The 21,204-nt window shown below is 37.6% G+C and overlaps 1 protein-coding gene across 1 annotated transcript in view; it reads right to left on the bottom strand.

Moving 5' to 3' along the window:
- Nucleotides 1-21,204, bottom strand: part of FMNL2 (formin like 2) — a gene marked incomplete in the record, with an annotated part of 146,064 nt that overhangs the window by 10,875 nt on the left and 113,985 nt on the right. Inside the window, 17 exon segments of the mRNA XM_072418152.1 lie at nt 476-599; nt 1,593-1,691; nt 2,466-2,567; nt 3,550-3,713; nt 5,645-5,774; nt 6,312-6,392; nt 6,489-6,557; nt 6,648-6,882; nt 8,652-8,854; nt 9,481-9,605; nt 10,363-10,383; nt 13,509-13,706; nt 14,544-14,895; nt 16,591-16,692; nt 17,274-17,423; nt 17,933-18,043; nt 20,880-20,954. Of these exon segments, the coding sequence (XP_072274253.1) occupies nt 476-599; nt 1,593-1,691; nt 2,466-2,567; nt 3,550-3,713; nt 5,645-5,774; nt 6,312-6,392; nt 6,489-6,557; nt 6,648-6,882; nt 8,652-8,854; nt 9,481-9,605; nt 10,363-10,383; nt 13,509-13,706; nt 14,544-14,895; nt 16,591-16,692; nt 17,274-17,423; nt 17,933-18,043; nt 20,880-20,954 (2,341 nt within the window).

Genomic DNA, 21,204 nt, shown 5'->3' with positions numbered 1-21,204 from the left:
GTTTTTATTACTGTCTGTGTCTTCCCAACAGTAACCACTGCTTCTCAAATGTGTCGTCCTGTTGTTACAGAGACAGGAATTGAGGTGCAATTTTCCTGCAGGATCACTGGCAGAAATAAACGTTGTTCTTCTCAAGTCTATTTAGAACCAAAAGAAATGGCTGGAGCTGACCTTAAGAACCAATTAAACGACTATACCCTAAAAACAGCCAAGGTCACAAGTTCTCCAGTCTTTCTTGGTGGAGAGTCTACAAAATGTTCTGATTTCTAAAACATTTTTTATGATTTTCTTTGCTTTGAAACTTTTTTCTTAACAAATACAGCATCTGCTTGTGAAAAGTGGCACTCAAATCTGTCATAATGCCTAAGGTTGATGTTTGAATCTACCTGTACAGTGCCAACTACCAATTTAACAATCTATCAAAAACAACATCAACATCATTGGTCTGGCCAATATAAATCCAAATGGCTCTTACCTGTGATTATATCCTCTATGGCTCCATCTTTGCCCTCATAAACATGTCTATTATCTTTAACTTGTCTCCTCCTCAGCTCTGCTATTAACTCTAGCTGCTGACGCTTAGATTTATGTGAAGGAGACTGCAAAAAAAGAAGCACAATGGGTTATTCTAGACAATGTACCACATTCTCAAATTTGTATCTATCAAATATTTGCACCAAGAAGTATCAAGGGTAAATTGAACTCAAACTTTTTTTAAAATCCTTTTGAGTGCTGTGGGGATTAGTAAACCCTCTGTCAGTTCTATGTGTCATATGTGTGCCTTTGGGGAGTTTTCTTTGAGTTCCGGTCTCTTTAATGCAACAGAAAGAGGAGAAGAACTCCCTCCAGTGTGAGGGAAATTCCCTCCAAGTCTGCCATGGGACAGATCTCTGAAATAGAAGATATTAGAAGATAGTCATTCCCCTCAATTCCAATAAAAAGGTTTTGGCTTTCGGTACATTTAAAAAGAACTAAATATTTTGAAATAACTGTTTCCCTAAACAGCAAAAATGAAGGCAGCCTCCAATGGCTATCACAGTTTCTGGGCCAAGATAGCACAGTTCCAACTGCAATGGATAGGAGGGTTTAGTTCTGCTTTATTGTTGATGGCTTTTGTGCTTGTTATAATAGCATTCATGTAAGACTCTTTTGACCTCATTCAGAATTCATTACCAGGGGCATTTAACCTGTATTTAACTCCCTTATGACCTCCTTCTGACCCCCTGTTGACCTACCTGACCCAGGTTTTGCATTTTCCAAGACTTTACCTGAAAGCAAGACCATTTTAAAGCTAACTAAGGCCTTTTAAATGATACAATCTTGTGTTCCCTGAGCTTGTCTGTAGTATTTGCTCATGTCATTGTATTCATACTGTTATTTCCTATACAATACAGCAGCCTGTAGAAAGGGTAACTATCTTGGCATCAGCAAGTAAAATTCACAACCAAGCGAAAGAATTGCTGTCACATTAACACAATATGCAAGATGTTTGCTTGATATGCTTGTCATTATGCTGCATTGACATTAAGGAGTTATTTAAGGCAAATAATAAAACAAGCATGTTGCATGGTAACAGATAAATTGTTTGGAACCTTTTGATCTTGTTGGTCCATCATGGCTTCTTGTTCTAGAAGTTTTTCCATTAGGGCCTGTTCCTGTTTTTTTCTCAGCTCGTTCTCCTCATCTGCAAGCTGAGAGACAAAGAATCAAAAATTTAATAACTAGTCAAAAGGTAGCAAAGTAAAAACACAATAAACCTGTTAAATAATAATGGCAAACTAACTAAAACATACCAAACACTTCATAAAATAAAGGGGATACTGCTAAGTTCATTTTTGCCAACTCTAAAGACCACATTTACAATATCTTATTTTAGTAAAGCTCTCCAAGGCTGGAGAGGATACACTTTAATTAGTAAAGCTGGGTGATTCAGCAAATCTGGAATGAATGTGATCCAGGGTTCAAAACATTTGCTAGCAAATGACATTTAGGAAATCCATTTCAGGTTTGTTGTGTCACCCAGCTTCACTGATGAAAGTGTATCCTATCCAGCCTTGAAGAGCTTTAATAAATCAATTAGAATATTAGAATCTTGCAATTTCTTTATATCAGGGCCAAGACTGCAGATGTGACAAACAACACAAGGGGAAAATTAGCTGTGCTGCCCTGCAATGAATTTGTTGATAGGTAAATTGATAGACAGATAGGCTAACGGGTGGGAGGTGGTTTGAGGACCTGTAAATATTTCCTAACTGAAACAAATTAAAATCAGGTCCTCTGCCCCATCAGACAGGGTTACGCTGTGTGACGGAGCTAAGTAAATTTAATAACTGGATACACAGAAATAGCAGATGAAACAGATCTTATTTGTATCAAGGTGTTTGTCTGGAGTTTGGCTTTAACATTGCACATTCTATTGGGATATAAATACATTGTAAATATAAATCTTTGGAAAATCTTCCGACCTTGTAGGCTTTTACAAATCGGACGAAAACTGGAAAGAATACAGATGGAGGAGTGGTTTTATGATTTTCACCAAAATATTTCACAACTTCATCAAAGGCATCCTGAAAAACAATGGAGACTTTCATTAGTTATCTCAGCAGATCCTAACCACATTACATTGCAATAATTATTTTATATTTGCAAGCACAGTTTGGAAGAATGAAAGAGAAAGTCTGACTGGATGAAGTGGAAGGAACAACGGTTTTCCTTTTTCTTTTCAGAACACCATCATAAAGGCATACACCTTTTCCATAATGAACTGCAGAAGTTTAACTCCTGGACTCCAGACCTTGCCATATTCTTGATGCATAAGGGCCCTTTCACATCTGCAATTGCAAAGTGTGCAGAAAGCCAATGCAAGATGCAAATCATACTGCTGCCATGCACCCAGGAGTGGCACATTACATAGCAGATTAACATTTCTGCATGCTTTCCCTTCTGTTTGCAGTTGTTATGCAGTGTATCTTTGAGAGAAAAAAAAGCATCGGCACAACCAGAGCCACACCACAGCCCAATTACAACACAATCACACCTCGCATCCAAACACAATAGTGCTGTGGTTAGGTGCAAGTCTGAGTACTAACATTAAAAAGAAAATCCAAATACTTACTGCTCAACTGCATAACAGCAAACGAACTACAAAAAAAGTTCTAATGCACTTCACGCTAAATGTGTTTACTCACATTATATGCGTAAGCACATTTGGTGTGAAATGTTAAGGCTATTTATAGTTGTCACTTTACCATTTGTTTTTTTTTTTTTTTTAATTATTAAACCTATGATTTAGCAGGTAGTATCTGGATTCTGTTTTTGTTTTGAATGGTATTAGTTTTCTTGAGTGCCTTGATTCCACCCATCAGAACTGTTTTAGTGAAAGGGTATAAGAGGTATCAGAATCAGCTGATACCGGTTTCCATGGGCTGAATTGGTGGCACCATAATAAAATGGTTCTGCTACTTCTGCCAAAATACTTTATATATATTGATTTGAGCAGAGGCATCAGGTCATTAAAAATGTATAAATAAAAAAATATTTATGACTTACTTGCGAGATTTTGGCATCATCTTGCAACTTTTTCAGCCTCCCTTCGTTGTTCTGTATAAATTCTTTCAGCATTATGTTGTGATCGTGCATGGTGTACTCTCGTTTTGTCAGATCCATCCCTCGCTGAAGCTCTTTTACATCCAAAAGGACATTTTCAAGAGATACTGTAAAATACAACACCCACAGTTTTATGGAAATTTTGAGCAACATTGGAGTACAACTGCCCTACCTTCATATGGCCATATGAGGGAGCTCACGCTGCACACAAAGACTACATGACACTATGATATTGGAAATTCATACACAGACCCAAACTAACATTATTATATTCATTTGCATTGGGCTTTGATTCTGTTTGTATGCATGAGCAAGAACCAGAAGAACATCAAATGATCAATCAGACTACATGGACATTTGTATGGCCATCTGTACCCTGAAAAATATTGAAGATCAAAGTCAAACAATTACTGAAAAAGATAAATGGTATTCACTTTTATGGAGTATTTGTTTCTTTAGAAAACCAATAGTGAACTTTTTATGGGTGCACAGTGTACGAGGGGGTGCTGAGAAGTTCCTGGCTTTGCTCCCTTCCAGATGAAATAGAAAAATGAGTGTGGGGGTATATGACAGCCTAATATCTTAGTATGTAACTGTGCAAATATTAGGTCTTTGCGATTCTTAAAACTGTTTTTTCTTTTAGTGAGAAGCTGTGATGGCAGAGGCACAAGCACGTTTCACGTCGTTGAGTTACGGGCAGTCATCAAGTTTTTGTTTCTCCAGGGAAGGTCAGCAAAGGACATTCACACAAACACTGGGGGAGAAGTGTCCTTTCTACAGCACTATTAAAATCTGGATATCTCGTTTCAAGACTGGGCATATCACCGTTGAAGATGAGCCCCGCAGTTGGCCCCCCCCAACCTCAACTGACCCGGCAACCTACGATGCTGTCCATGAGCTGATTTTTGAGGACCGGGGAATATCCGCAAAAAGATAGCACAGATACTTGACATCTCAAGGGAGCTTGTTGGGTTTGTTATCACCACTATCCTAGACATGAGCAAGCTTTAAGCGAAGTGGGTGCCGAAATATTTAAACAGATCAGAAGAAGGAATGAGTTGAAGCATTCAAAGACGTTTTGGCCCATTTTGAAGCTGCACAGGACTTTTTGGCTAGGTTAGTGATTGTGGATGAAACCTGGCTCCACATCTATGATCCTGAAACCAGGGAACAGTCAAAGGAAGGTTGACCAAAGGGATCCTTTTTGCTTGCAGGACAATGTACCTGCACACATGTCCAATGTTGTGGCTGCCAAATTGAACACCCTGGGTTTCCAATTGGTCCACCATCTCACCTGACCTGGCCCTTTCGGGTTATTATCTGTTCCCGAATTTGAAGAACACCTAAAGGGGCAACCTTTTGAGGACATTTCTGATGTCAAAGATGCTGCTAAGAGCTGGTTTGCGGCCCAACCAAAGGACTTTTATTTGAACAGTCTAGAAAAGCTGCAACTACGCTGTGCCAAGTGCATCAGTCTCGGGGGGAATATGTTGAATATGTTATTTCATAACTCTGGCTCTCTTCTTTCTGGGCAAAGCCAGGAACTTCTTAGCACCCCCTCGTAGACAGCATTTGCTTGTAATGCAAATATCTTATATACTGTAGATATTTGTACAGTACTGTATTTACTGTAGAATTCTAAGAGTACAGCCCAATATTTTTGTAAAGAGCAGGGAAGGGGGAAAAAACTCCTTTAAGGTTATTTTATGCTGCACCCTGCTAAGGAACCTTGCCTCCATTGTTTGTCCTAAAGAAGCAATACCCCTATTCCAAAAAGGAAATTCCCCCAAAGTGAACTACATTTTTATGCCAGAGAGTTGCCTCTAGAACAGGTGTCACCATTGCAGGATTCCCCTCACCTGTTGCTCTGCTCACACATTAAAATGTTGGATTTTCCCATCACTTTCACACATCAGCTGCTCTGTCTTACATAAATGCCTCATTTATAACACATTGAAGCACCTATTTTTTTGTATTGAACAATCATACTTCTATTTATGTGCTTGAGCTATGGACAATAATAATATAATGATCATACCTGCGGCAGCTTTCTCCACATAGTGGAGCTCATTAAAGAACAGCGCGACCTGCGGGTACTTTTCCCGTACAACATTTGATATATAGTGCAACAATGTCTGTTTTCTGTCTGTTGATTTGGTGTCTAAAAGCTGCAAATATTAAAACAGATATGATTACAATGTAACCAAAACACAGTTTTCAAAATTTTCCTACAGGAAATTGCTTTCTACATGAACTTACTCCAGCATCGGAGAATCAGAACACCATGTACAAAACCTTAGCAATGTGACAGTAGTAATATATGACAGGGGGACAATACAGTTGCACATCTTGGCCACCAAGGGCCTGATTTATTAAAGGTCTCCAAGGCTGGAGAGGATACACTTTCATCAGTGAACCTGGGTGGTCCAGCAAACCTGGATGGGATCAGGTCCAGGATTCAAAACATTTGCTAGGAAATTACTTCGAAGAAATCCATCGCAGGTTTGCTGGATCACCCAGCTTCATTGATAAAAGTGTATCCTCTCCAGCCTTGGAGAGCTTTAATAAATCAGGAGCAAAGACAGGGAATTGTCACCCCTGAATAGGAAATACCCAATCAAGAACTTATAAGCAAGATTAACATGTTATCTTAAAAGGCCCAGGACCTATAATTACTCCCATGTCTCATAAACCTATCTACTTACCAAGTCTAAGCTTTGAAGTTTAAACCCATACACAGCTCCACGTTTACTGCTGTTCATGTAATTCCCAAGAGCCAAGATAATCTGCATCAAAAGAAAACAATTGGTCAAATTTCTGCTCAGTTTTCAAGTATGCTGACACATAATGCTTGTCATACATTTGTAAAAATCCTTACACACCTCAAGTATTTTCTTTAGCTTCTGGGAAGATTTAATGGAGACTGAGGCAGCAATTATTGCATGAAGTTGCTAGAAAAAAAAAATAGAGTTTAGTTGGCAATTCTGTAAAAAAATATTTTAGTGATTCAAGGTTAGAAGAACTGGACTTGTCTTGTATACCGGTGTTAACATCTGGATGCTCTCGGAGAAGTTTCCAATGAACGCCATGATGGTCATCTTCTGCATGAGCCGCTCTATCTTGCTGAACTGCATCATAAAGCGATCCTCATCTGACAAGTTCTCCATGGGCTTTTTCTCCCTCTCATACGTTCGTAAGATCTTTACCTCTGCCTCTGTGGGCATGAACCTCATCAAACATTCTACAAAGTCCACAGGAAGCGTTTTCAGGTCAAACCTAAGTGTAGAGTCAATCAATAAGTGAATTATGAAGAAAAATAGGAATACAATCAGTGCATCAGTGCATTTTATTAAAAATAAAATACCTAGAAGTGAAAAACAGCTTTATTAATTCTTATTTCTTCTTTCCAAAATTACCTGGTGATCCTGAGAGCCTTCAAGCCAGGAAAGTGACAATGCTGAAGGGCTTGTAGGGAATCAATTACAATGTTGTCACCCCCAGCAGCCATACATGGCTGCTTCAGTTTTCTGAAGATGTGGATAATCAGAATATTCACTGCTGATATGCTGCTCGTATGGAGGAAATGATGCAGGACACCCTCTTTTGTCATATAAGTAAAGGTTAAAAGATGGCTTTGATTTTTCCAAAAAAAAATCTTTAAAAAAAACAATGCCAAAAACTTGCCATCTAGACTATGGTGAAATGGATGCTTGCCAACGGCTTCTGACAGCCCTTTTTAACTGCTAAGCATCTGTAAACACAAGATTAGAAGTCAAGGGAAGTCATCTGAGAAACAGAGCATCATGAAAAGTTGCAGACATGTCTCAAAAACTGCAGAGCATTTGTCTGCCTGTACAAAAGGGGATTTAAACTGCTCCAAATTGCTTTAACAATAATCCAGACTTTGGGGCAGTTGAGGACTAGTGGTGAACCACAGCAATCACAGCAAACTGTCAAAAATTGCCCCAAACTTGAATATAGCTTTACACAACCATAATCTATTTACTTTCTGACTGTAAACAGACAGGTAGAACCTTATCTTTGGTTACATTGTTTTTTTTTTAATTCTTCCATTTCCTAAAGGTATAAAATTCACAATAAACTTAGCGCTATTTAATAAATCATAATTTCCAAAGAAAAAAGAAAACTTGTTCTCAGGCTACTGTATGGAGGGATGGCATTTACAATATTGGCATGAAGTTATAGTTTGTGAAGCATGTACAACTGATTACAGTGAAAGCTGTTAACTGTTCCATTATTTTTCAGACTTTGTTAGAGAGACAAATAAACCCATCCATTGTTCACTGTTGTGAAACAATAAGAACCCAGATGCCAAACAGCACAACATGGTAAAGAGCTCAGTGGAAGAGACTCAGTGTCTGAAGGGACCTGGAAAGGCATAATCTTCTGCCAATATTCATGGGACAAATACATAGACAATTATCACTGATTTATAAATGATAATGCTGTAATTGTTGAACCCAATCTGCAACTACAGTACATTGTCTTGAGTGTGTTCTAACTCAAAGTAGATGTAAACTCTCAATGGCAAGTGTTCTTCTTCTTGTTATTATTACTATTACACAGTATTTATATAGCCCCAACATATTGCACGGCGCTTTACAAAGTAGATGGTCGTGTCACTAACTTTCACAATTTATTGTCCCTATCATAGTCACATGTCATTAACACAGTCTAACGTCAATTTCATGCATCCTGACCTGGTCAATCAGGATGGCCAAAGATCTGACACCCAGAGAAGAAGAAGAAGTATTTGTAAATTCCTGAAGTTTTTACATATATTATTCTCAAATATTATTTAAAGTTCTTTTTATATAATCTTACATGAAGTTTCAGCTCCTTTAATACCTTTCTGGTCAAATCTGATGCTAGAAATAGCAATGTCAGGTGCATCTTTACACAAATAAAGCCCATACACTCAGCCTCTCAGAACATGGAAAAACACTGTGCTGACTCAATTACATAACAAGGATCTGCAGTAATCTCCTAATCTTCAGTATTTGTTCTCCCAGAATTTAACTTACTGCTGAATGGCTCGGCAGATTTCTTCTGCTGTCTTGCCCGCTTTTCTCAAGGTTATTGCCAGGTTCTTAGCTCTGTTGGCCTCTAGCAATGTCACTTTGCTGGAGCATTTAGGTGCTACTTTCTGCTTGTTGGAGGTGATATCAATGGAAGGGCCCTGAGCTTTTGTCTTGAAAATTTCTTCAAATTCATCAACGTTCAGGTCCTAAATATTAAAGAAATAATGGTTACTTTGAAATTACAACATATACTGGGTTGTTTTCTAGATGTTATATAACAGAAATTAGATTAGGCAGATTGAAATCATATGAACTGTTATCTTGAGCCAACAAGACAGGATTTCCACACATCCCCTTAAGACTCTTTTTTCCTGACCACATGGGAAGTTCTAAAGCTCTGAAAAGCTTTCATATTGATATAATAATGGCTCAAGTGAACGCAGACCAGAAATTACCCTAAATACATTTAGTGCTAGGTTGTGGTTTCCCATACTCTAGGGCAGGGGTGCCCAACAGGTGGATTGGGATCTACCAGTAGATCGCAAAGGCAACACAATTAGATAGCGGAAACCTGCCTTTCCAAATAAACTCTTCCGAGCACAGGACTTATTAAGTCCAAGTTTTTTTTTGTTGGGAGATCACTTTGACTTAGTCATTTTAAAAGTAGCTCGCAAGCCAAAAAAGTGTGGGCACCCCTGCTCTGGGGAAGCTTAAGGAGAATGAGGGCTAAGAATGGCTATATTCTAAGAAAGCTGAGCATGTGGTATTATACATTTATTTACAAGTGAAATCATACAATCATTTTCATTGTATATTCATCCACTGTTCATACCTCCAAAATCCTTTCATCATCAATTTCATTGAAGACTGTGCCATTGATCTGGTTGGGTTTTAGAGCAACCCAGTTGAATACTGGCATCCTGAACTTAGTCTTGATGGGCTTCTTAATTTTTACAGCTGAGCATAAAAAATAGTAGATAAATTGTTATAATAATCATGTAATATACAAACATTCAAAGTGCAGAGATGATACAATGAGCATCTAAATGAGTTGGTTCAACCAAAAATCAAGAAAAGTGATGGTGACTTTTACCATTGTATGAAAAAGAGAAAAGTCCATAATGAAATGTGCTTTTTATATTCAGACATTAGCTTTATAAATAGGCCTTGATCTTTTACATTCCTGGCATTTTTTACCTGAAGGGACAGGTCTTAGATGAAAATTGGACAACAGCGCAGATGAAAAATGGCAGATTTGGCTGTTTAATGGACAGTTTGTTAAAAGGCATAAACTGTCTCTGAAACTAAGGCTACACACAGATGATTCTCGTCTGATTGGAGCCTTAGTGCTGACCTCGGACGAGTATCTGACATGTGTACAGCGATCGTCCAGTGACATTCATGGATCCATCCTGGCGGAACCACGAACAACAGAAGACAAATGGTTGCAATGAAAGTGAAGGGAGGAGAGCGCAGAGGGGAGCTGCTCGTTCTTCCCCTTCCCCTCTCCATAGAGCAGAACAGTGTTGTATGTACAATGCTCGTTCATTAATATCTTGGTGTTTTGCCATTGGAAATGGTTGTTAAAGATGTAAAAATGTAACGTGTGTACGTAGCCTTAGCCAGGAATGTTGTCATGTATATGAGAACAGGAACATGTTTAAAAACAAACATCAAGGCAATGAGTTTTTAAAAGAACAATGGAAAAACCTACAGAAAAGCTTGATTGGTCCATCTTAAGAGGAAGCACAAAAGCAAAGGGAGAAAGAAGTGTTAAACATATATATACACGTATAAAAGGCAAAACAAAAATTGCAGCAAACACAAAAATACAAATGATAAAATAAAGAATTTAAAATGACAAATGAAAAGAAGTTACAGAAACTTGTCATTAAAATTTAAAAGAAAAATACATAAGCATTGCCAAAAGCTTGATAATAATAAATGTAAAAAAGCAGGGTATAACAATGTTACATTAGGTAGCAAGGGCTAACATAATAAGCTTCACTGATACCAGAGGTCAGAAATGTTTTGACTTATGTCCTACACATATGACTTGCGTAAAGGGTAATAAAATAGAGTAATTTCATGCAGGGGGTATCTTTATTGCACAGTGTTTCCTGTTTTTATTATACCAATATGACAGATCCTAAGTTGTATTTCAAACATTATATCCTTTCTTTGGAAGCAATTAAAATTTAGGACTCTGACCTGGTGAACCTTAATATTGCATTTACTATTCATTTGCCAAGTATGATATTTAGGTTATGATGCATAATAATATACCTGGTGAATGAGCTGCAGGAAAAGGTTCCCAGATTCTCATTGCAATTCCTTTCAAGTACCTTTAGCTTTAATGCTTAGGATTGGTCTTGATAGAGAGTTGTCTATCAGATATAAATTATTCCTTGATTGCAATTAAAGTAGAATTTAGGAAAAGCACATACAGTAATGGACCTTAGAATAGTGAATAATGCTAATATTATCATCAAATAATAATCCAATCTAACATTGTCTTTAACATATAGGGCCTGATTTATCCATGATTTATAGACTATCATTGGAGAACCTGGGTAATCCAGCAAACCTAAAATGGATTTGGATTGAAACATTTGTCAATAAATAAACACATCCATTCTAGGTCTGCTGGATGATAGTCGGGTCTTCTCCAGTCTTGGGGAGCTTTAATAAGTCTGGCCCATAGTGTTCAGAATTGGATGGCAAAAGTTTGCCCTAGGGATCCATAACACTCATGACAACTGATGTAAACATGTACTTACGTAATGCTATTACTTCCCTAAAACATGACTATAAATTGTGATTCCTCTTGTCATCTATGTCTTCCATCCCTTTTTTGTATGTGCCTGGAATCCAGCATTAAAGACTAACTCCATCCAAACCTTCTGTGAACCAAAAACAATAGAAATGCCCTTCCCTTCATTATCTTTTCCAAATTTGGGCTCATGCTCCATTCTTGACCTATCTATCAATGCCTCAATACCTTACTTCCAAGAAATAAAGCCTATATACTAAAACACCTACAGTACTTCACAAAATCATTCAAGTGATCACTTCATCTGCCTGAATTATGACATTCAACCAAAAAGTTTCTTATAGTTTAAAGGAGGTTAGGATATTGAGATATTAATGGTAGGCTCTTGTTCTATGTCAGGCATCAAAGCTTGCAGTTTAAGTAATACCTTTTATTGTCTAACTTAAGTTAATAAAGATGCAAACGTTTGCAACCTTCCTTGTGTCCCATCCTCTGGCATTATTCAACCAATGAACTAAATAATGCCAAATGGTTTGCAATTCTGTGCAGCTAGACTTATGAATAATACACCCTTGCCAGACAACATATCATGGTCCAAGACCTCCACTACAGCAAGAACACCACAGCAGGGACCTTATACACCACCAATTTACTGATTAGACAACTAAGAAGGAAAAGCACATTGCATAACTCCTTCCTTGTGCATTGCTGCAGAGTCTGATTGGCTGCAAGGGCCACCATGCAGGGGACATGACTGTAGGCTAGCATAAAGACATCTTGGGTTCTGACACTAGTTGCATCTAAATGATTATTTTATTAAACACATATCTGCACTAAATTTGTAGCTGCATGAAATTCAGCTTTATACAAAAAAATGAATATGCTAATCTTGGCTTCCCAGATTTCTATGTAATTAGTTAACACTGAAAGTCTAATGCATTTTTCTATCCACTTTCATCAAAGCAAGCTGCATCATTAAGAGGATATAATGTTTGCCTGTATCCCTTGATGATTTAAATGAGCTGACTCACAGCTGTATATTTCCTGGGATGCTCCGAGCCAAACTGATCAACCCACAAGTAAACCTCACTACATGGAAAAAATAATGTTCACTAATGCAGAGGAAGATGTGTCTAACGGTCTGTACATTAGTCAATATTATTAGTTATAGACGCAGGAATAAACCAGATTCAAATCTCCATTAGACTTTCAGGTAAAACTCCCAGCATGATAGGTCCACAAAGTGCATATCTCCTTGAGAGGGTCCACAGAACCTGGTGCAATTAATTCTGATGATGGTGATGGCTGCATAGAAAATTTGTCCTTCCCCCCTCTACACTGAACTGAAAGAGTTCCCACTGCCAAAACAAGCAGGAATTCGTGCATATACAATAACAAGTGTTCCTTCAATGGCCCATTTACCACAAGTGATGCTTGAAAACTTTTTTTCATTTTATCATTTATTGCCGTGATAGGTTTATATAATTTGAAGCTCCTCAAAGCAATTGCTGTAACAGCAGGGAGTCCTGTGTGGTGTTCGAACACAGGGATTCATGTTTTTGGTAATTGATAAGGCAGGATAAGGTTAAATCTGAACTCCAAGCTAATATTTAATACAGATATTTGGGGGCTGGTGTGACTGTTAAAGGTTCATATAAATCACTAACTCCTTTGCTCACAGCAAACCTTATCCTTTTTCTGGCTTACCCTCAATCAATCCTCAGTCTCACTGTACAGGGGGTTACAGACTAGCACCTTTAAAATTTCCTTGCATGCGATTAGGTGTTCTTTGCAAAGGCAATTTTTATCATATTGGCTAAGTTAAGTGAAATATCCTTTGCTGAGTAAAGTAAACAGCCTAAACTACTTTAGTAAATCATCTCCACTAAGTTTCATACCAAAGCCCCATGTTGAAGACTACATTTCCAGGATTTCTATGATAGAATCTAATTTACCATATTATAGTTACCACTTTAATTAGTTTTCTGCTTAGTTAAACACTACTGGCAAATATTGTGACCCCCGGAAGACCCCAAAACTATACCGTAGTGAAAAGCACTTGTCAGAAAGTCAGACAACAGTGTTACCTGCTAGTCCTGAGTTAAATATAACTGTGGGTGAGTCGGTCCCAGGAAGTGGAGGAGCTCCTGGAGGAGGAGGAGGAGGTGGAGGAACTGGAGGCTCCACAGCTGGCCCTGGTAGTGGAGGAGGTGGTGGAGGTGGTGGAGGAGGAGGCGGGGGTGGCGGTGCAGGTGGCATAGCTGCAGGTGTAGCCCCAGTTTCCACTGTAACAAAAACAGAGAGAACATTCAATAACAAGAGAACACTCAAAACAATACCAATCATTTCTGATGTAAGACCAATTAGAAAATGAAAGGTCCTAAATACATGAGGAATGCTCCGACCTGGAAATGCTAATTAAATTTTGTCACACCATCAGATGAATGATTCAGGTTTGTTTGGACTCATGTTGGTATGGCACTTTGTATGCAGTTCTGTAAAAACCTGAACATTGACACAGCTAGAAAAATTTGAACTCTATATAAAATTTGTTTCAGATTAACAAGTGACTAGTGAATTCAGGGCCAGAATGCCAGCCCAAATGCACCTTTAAAAATGGTAGCAACGGTGGAGCATACATTCATGTTTCAAGTCAGTGTTTCCAAAACTACTGAAAGCCATGGGTCAGCATAACAGGCGGGGAACTACCATTTTCTGTTTTAGCACTGGGCATCTTGCTGGATGTTAACAGAACTCATGAAAGCTAGCTACTGATCATTTGTTTTTAAATTTATTACTAATGCTGCAAACATCATGGTCATTATGCTGAACATGAACTCACATTTTATTTTATTGACTTTAGATTTTAAATTGTGCCCTTTGAGTACACTGGACAACAGTCAACGTCTATATATTCCACCACTGAACCCAGTGTCTATGGGAGTCTTTAAAATAGCCAAGTGTTTTTTTTTTTTTTTTTTAATTTTTAACAGTTTAACTAATGTTAAACTGAAGCAGTTTTTAGCACTTTCTATGTTGTTAAATTTACAGGTGTAATAAATGAAGGTCATTTTAGAAGAATGAAGGTCATTTTGAATGTATAGGCAACTTTGTTCACATACCTTCCCCAGACTCTGAGGACGAAGGAAGTAGAGGTGGAGGAGTTGGTGCTGAATTTACAGAAATTCCCGACAGACTTGTAGGTGCTCCAGCAGGCACAGGATGTCCAATGTGTGGGACACCAGTACCCGTTGATGCTCCTGGCACCACCTCTGCTCCTGACAGCACACCACCTGTAACCAGTGGCATGATAGATATATCGCCATCGCCTTTCTTCTGAATTTTAAGAGTTCCCTGTTTTTCCAACTCATGGATCTTTCTTTCCAGACTGGATTGTCTCTGAATGGCTTCTTCCTTCTCCTTGACCATTTTCCGCAGTGTACTGACTTGCGTGTTTGCATCTTTACAGACTTCCTGTGTGGAAACAGTAGAGAAATGAGGTAAGATAAAGTACAGTAAATATACTCATTAAAAGGACAAATATATTAAATAAAGTTATATTACAATTAATCATAGATCGGGTTTTGGGAGCCTTGTGGTGGCATAGGTTCACTAGACCAAACAAACACAAAACCAAAAACTTTACAAAAAAGGTAGATAGGAGTTACAACCTTTTCACTGTCTGTGTCTCATAGGAGATTCACCTAATATTTGTCATGCTGACAACTGAGAGAAGGTGAGAGAGAATTTAAACTGCCTTCCACTAGGCACTCCAGTTTCAGTGCAAAATACCAAACATGGGATTTCCCATCACTTTTCTATGAATTCCTGGTGTGCCTCTAGAACAGAAAGCCAGAAATGAAAGCCATCCAGTGCCTCTACCTGTTCTGCATACCATCCTAAGAGAAAACAGTTTTTGTTGGGGCTGGACTATAAGGGTTCAGGGTTGAGGTTAATGGGTTTTCACATTTGGTTTTAGCTTGAAATACTCCTAGCTGACCTTATGATGTTAAGTCCTAAGTGCTAAAAACCATATATACCTTGATGGCCAAATCAGTGAATGCACACAATAATCACATACCTGTACTCCTGTTCATTAACAATCTACCAAATTAACAAGTTTCAGACCCTATGCGGACATATCAGGCCCTGGTAGACTGAGCCATAGTTTACCACGGCATTCTGTAAACAAATTGAAAATGTTTAAAGTTAGTATGTGCACAAGATGGACACTTATTAATGACGCCTGCTTAAAGGTTGTCCAGGCACCAATACCAATGTCTAAGTATCGTTTCAGTAAAACAGTTCAGTAGTTTGGTCTACCTGGAATGCTGCAAGATATGCTATTGTGGGTTCCGCAATAGGTTATCTCTTTAGAACACAACTAGTTGTTGCTCAATGGCTGGCAAACATGTTGGTCTAAAAATCATTTATGAAATTATTGCTTGTTGAAACAATGACTAACGTACAGTTATTCTGTGTATAGAGTAATATCTGTTTTGGAGTTCTATTAGTCTGTGTAGGAAGGTACTGGAAGTCACAAAGTCACACTCCAATATACTACACAGCAAGGCCCAAACTGACAGATTTCTATTTTATGTGATGTCAATTTTTATGAAGTGTACAAAAATATCTGCATACTTGTATCAGGAAAAATGTTCTGCTCCACAGAACAACCACAATCTAAGTAACATACTAAAGAATACCGAATGTTCTGGTTCCTTGTAAATACCCTAGGAGAGTTTCGACTGTCCTTTTAATGCAAATATCACCAGGAGCTCCAACACAGTGCATGACCCTTTATAGCAAGAGATTATGTGATTCAGCTCGCAGAAGATAATAATCGTGTAGCTGATACCCTGGTGACAAAAAGAAAATAGTAGACAAGGAACTGTGGAATGCCAGCAGGTTTTGTGTCTGCTGTATTTCTTTCAACAAAGGTGCCTTCATGTTTTGTATCTGAGATACATAGCGAGTCATTGTACTTTGCCAGTCACTCACACACCACTGTACAAAAAATAGAAGGTCAAGGAAGATGTGAGATTTAACAAAGTAGTAACAGGTTAGGTTTCAGCTCATTGTGAAAGTCTCTTCCGCATAAACAGAGTTCTGTGTACAGGTAGATGTGCTCATTCTTAACATGTAATAAAAAGACAATGAGAAATGTACCCGAGTAACTTCCAGTTCTTTATGTTTTTGCATGAGTTGTTTTTCCAGTTCTACAATTTTTGCCATTGCTTCATTTTCTGTGTCTAGAAGCTTTTCAGAAAGCTGGAAATAAAAGAAAAATGGTTGAATTTTATTCATTGTCATGGCCCCCACATTTCCCAAGGTGCTTTTAAAAGAGTGGCAATAAACCATATGCATCACTAAATGTGACGGTGGAGTTTCTTGGATTCAATAAAAACTTGTGTTCTGAGATCCAATCAGATGTTTTTATGTCATGAATGAACCTTAACATGTCTTGATATGTTAAACTTTGTTTAATAAGTCATATAGGTTTTACACAAACATCACTATATAAGAACTGAACTTGAAAATGTACCTACATACGTAGAGTTTCCTTGGTTGGAATTGGTTGGATCCAGCCATAAAATACATTTAGGTCCATATTATAGTGGAAGAAATGTTTAAATGGCTGACTTATTGCACTGGGGTGCTGGGATTGAGAATATACAGGACTGTTTTGTGCATGTCTGTTGATACATGTGTAATACATCTGCATATGAGAAAACTATTTTTTCTGATATATTTGTATAATACATCTTTTTGAAATTTCACCTTCACCCACCACTTCAACCACCAATTCCTACCACAAAAACATTTTTTTCAGAGTGCACTGCTTCTCTTACATGAGAAATGTTTTCTTCCAGTTCTTCCACTCTCTCCAAAGCTGCGTTCTTGGTCTCGGCATCCTCCAGAAGAGCACCTACATCAAACACATTATCTAGATAGGCCTGAATCTGGACCTGAAGCTTGTCACTCTCTGTATGCTTTAATTTCTGAAATCAAACGATGCAGATGATCAAGTTTATAAACCAGTACAAATTTTTCACAAAGGTCAATATTATACAAAGAATAATATCCTCAAACAAGGAAAGCTAATGTGGGCTGCAGTGTCATAGCTGATGATATGTGCTTGATGGTTTGGTTTATATCAGATCTTTAGATTATTGGTTATTTCCAGGATTTTGTTTCTCTAACTGTAGTAGGGCCCAGCTCAGGAACAGGGCCACTTTAGGTTTTTTTTCCTCTTGTGACCCAGACAACATATCCTGTGACAATTAGTCACAGCCAGATCAGAATGTAAAACACAGGCATTGTCACTATCAGATGATACAATATGTATGGAAAATTAGGTTTATGACAATAGCTTTTCTGTATATCCTAAACTCTGGCATCAGATAATTAGACAATGTAATCTATCAATCTATCTAGTACCAATAGCATATTCCATATACAATAAACATAACAAAACATTCACTACATACAGTATGATGCACATACTTACATCCAGATATTCATCCAAGGCTAATTTGGTGAATTCAAACTGAAGATGGACTCTGAAATTCATGTCTTCTACAGAATGGACTACGATATTAATGAACTGCATACACGCCACCTGAAAAAGCATGGCAAGAGTTAACTAATTAGAGATTCTGCAGAATGTGCAGGAAAGTTTGGTGAAATATACAGCACTCCCCTGATGGCCCTTCCTCCCCCATCTCCTGTCATCACGGCTCCCTATTACCGGCTCTCATCCTTATTACTATTTTTAACATTCCTTAATACCATTGTGCCACCACTAAAAAAACACAATGCCAAAGAAGAGTTATTTTTAAAACAGTAGGTGAACTGTAGACACATTATTAATTATTATTATTATTATAATAATAAAGAGATTATTGAATGTGATTTGCTATTTTTACAGCTTCACTAAAGTACAGTTAATACATTTCCAAAACTTTTATTTCAAATTTATTTCAAAATAATTCCAAATTTAAAGGGCTCCAATCACATAAAATACTGTATCATGTTTATCTGCAAGTTGGAAAACACATTATTAGTTAATATACTGATTACTTTGTTGCTCTAGATGTCTTTATTTCAGTTTTTTCCATATGTAAATGCAGACCAAGCTATCCAATAGAAGTGACAGGGTGGGAGTAAGGACAAACTATAGAAATGCCAAGGGTGTTTAAACTTCAGGGAACACCCAGATAGTTTTCTGCATTCAACAGGAGTATCAGAACCATTATTCCTTGGAAGTGATCATGTTCCCTACATCATTACTGTGTTCTGCAGAGAAGGGGCATGCAGATGGAACCACAAAATTCAGTGGGGTCTCGGAATCTAAAACCTTGAAAGGATCATGAAATGATGTCAAATGTAAGTAACCTTTCAGATGGCACAGCTCTTTAAAGGAGCAAAGTTGGGTGCCCCTCTTTCAAAATAATTTTTACGAAGTGACAGCATGGTGTTAAGTCATTATCCCACTTTTTATATTTTAGACCAGGTACAGTTTCAATTTATGAACGGTCACTATCAAAAACAAACAAAAAATGTAACCCATATACAACAAAACTACATACTTATTTGAATGTGGGGGGGGAGAGGAGGAACAGACTTATCCTTATAATAATGATATAATAGTAATAGTGTTCAGTAAAAGCAAAATCACTGGTCCCCCCTTGATTTTCTATCTTTCATCATCATATCAAAATCTCTATTAAAGCTTTGTAATAATGTATACTTTTGTAGTTCTGAATGAATATACCCAAGTATTGAACAATCATAACCATTAGGTATGGTTATCATGTATGTTACAGCCACCTGCAATGACTGTTTAACCAGATAGTGCTTGTACCCCAGTGCTTAAAGGGTATATAGCAGCTGCATGATCTTCTATGGCTATAGTCATGCAATTGCCCCCACAATCTTTTTAAATCATTTTAACTAAATTTTGCTTTGGTGATCACCCAGAATACACTAAAAATTCATTTGACCTGCAGTTGACCTTCCAACCTGCACTTATCTTTCCTTATGTGGGTTTTGCATTCTGATGTGAACAGAAACCAATCAACCCAGGTGCAATTACCATTTATTTACTAACTGGTATTGGTAAGACAATAAATGCAAACAACAGATACGTTACAGCGCCCCTGCAAAGCTAATTCCTATATGTTAGTAGAAAAATAGCCTAAAACTGGTGTTGCAGCAATAGAACAGAATCTAATATCTCAAAACATAACCAGCTTTTCTAGTGTGGACATCTCCCTGTGGATGCTCCCTTATAGTTTACTGCAGAATCCTAGCTTTCCAATCAATTCTACGAAATATAAAGGAAAACATCCAACAGAAGGTGTGGGACCTCTTAGTAATGAACCAGGTGGGTGGAGCGGAGACCACAGACTGGGGATCATGTTGCGAGAATCCCTAATAGACAGAATATGATTCAGATCTGTAGGCGTACTGACCCTTTGATATGTCATTAATATTTCCACATCAGAATAAAGTCTGCAAGTTGAAAACTTTTAAAATGCCAACACCTAATAACTTGAAAGGAAGTGGAAAGCTTTTTTTCCTCATGGCAATACTCTATTTTGAACACCTGAATTATTAATTGCTATTAATATCAATGCATAATTCATTCTATCAGCTGCATTACCACATATGCATGTATAGTATGCCATGACGCATATGTTGGCTCCACAAGCCTAATAAATTATACACTGCATTTTACATTTAACCTTCATCTTATTTACTTTTAAGTACATTTCTCTTTTTTAAAAAAAATATTTAGCACTTGGAAACTATGTTTTAGAATATCAATTATTAGTTTTTGGTGCAGTTATTACTTTTTTGGCTTGGAAGCTATAATAAAGTGAATCTGAATGAATCTAAAATCTGTGTGACTGTTCTTCCATGTTGGCCCCATTGGATCCTATATGGATATAGGTCCTTGTCCTCGAAATTTGACTTCTGTTAAATATCTTTCAAATGCAAAAGCCCCAGAGGACACCAGGGGTTCCACCCTTGGAAATTAATTGGCAGTAGGTGGAATTCAGTTTAGAAGTGGCGGAGTATAGTCTAAACTAGGCTGTTCCTAAGATCCAAAGGACACAGGGATTTATTGGGGATTGACATAGACACTTGTAGACACATGATCCCTGAACATTAACACAACGGTTACCTTTCATTAATTTTAATGGAAGTGTTCATTCTTACAGCTAATTGTTTAGTCCTGACCCTCTTTTAAACTCATTTAATTTCTGGGAGCCTAAAGCTGAAATCAAGACAGATGTAAAAGTAGCAAATCAATACATGGTCTCTTGTAAAAACATGTTCACATGGGAAGATTGTAGAATGAGCTGAACTGATGGTCTGTAAGTGCACTGATGCTCCTTGATAGTCCAATAAGCAGGTTGGGGCTGTATAAAATACAAATAAAATCTTACCATGAAATCAATATTGTTGTCTTCATTCTTGAAATGTTCCATGAGCTTCTCAAACCTTTGTTTCTCAGCACAAACCTATTATTGAAGCAAGAGGACCAGTAAGATACTAATAAAATATTTTTCACATGATCATATATAATTTGCATTTTATTCAAATAGAAACCCAAGAAAGATCCATAAAAAAGTTTCATTAGGAACCACAAGTATCAATTCACCTGGTTATAACTAGGAAGGCATGATGGGATTTGCCAAAAATGTACTTAACCTGGCAACAAAAAATGAACATACTGCCACATCTAAAGACTAGTAACATGCATTATATTAA

This window comes from Pyxicephalus adspersus, chromosome 7 (assembly GCF_032062135.1).
Source record: "Pyxicephalus adspersus chromosome 7, UCB_Pads_2.0, whole genome shotgun sequence".
Taxonomy (NCBI): domain Eukaryota; kingdom Metazoa; phylum Chordata; class Amphibia; order Anura; family Pyxicephalidae; genus Pyxicephalus; species Pyxicephalus adspersus.
The sequence above is the reverse complement of the archived record's forward strand: the minus strand, read 5'-3'. Positions and strand labels throughout refer to the sequence as shown.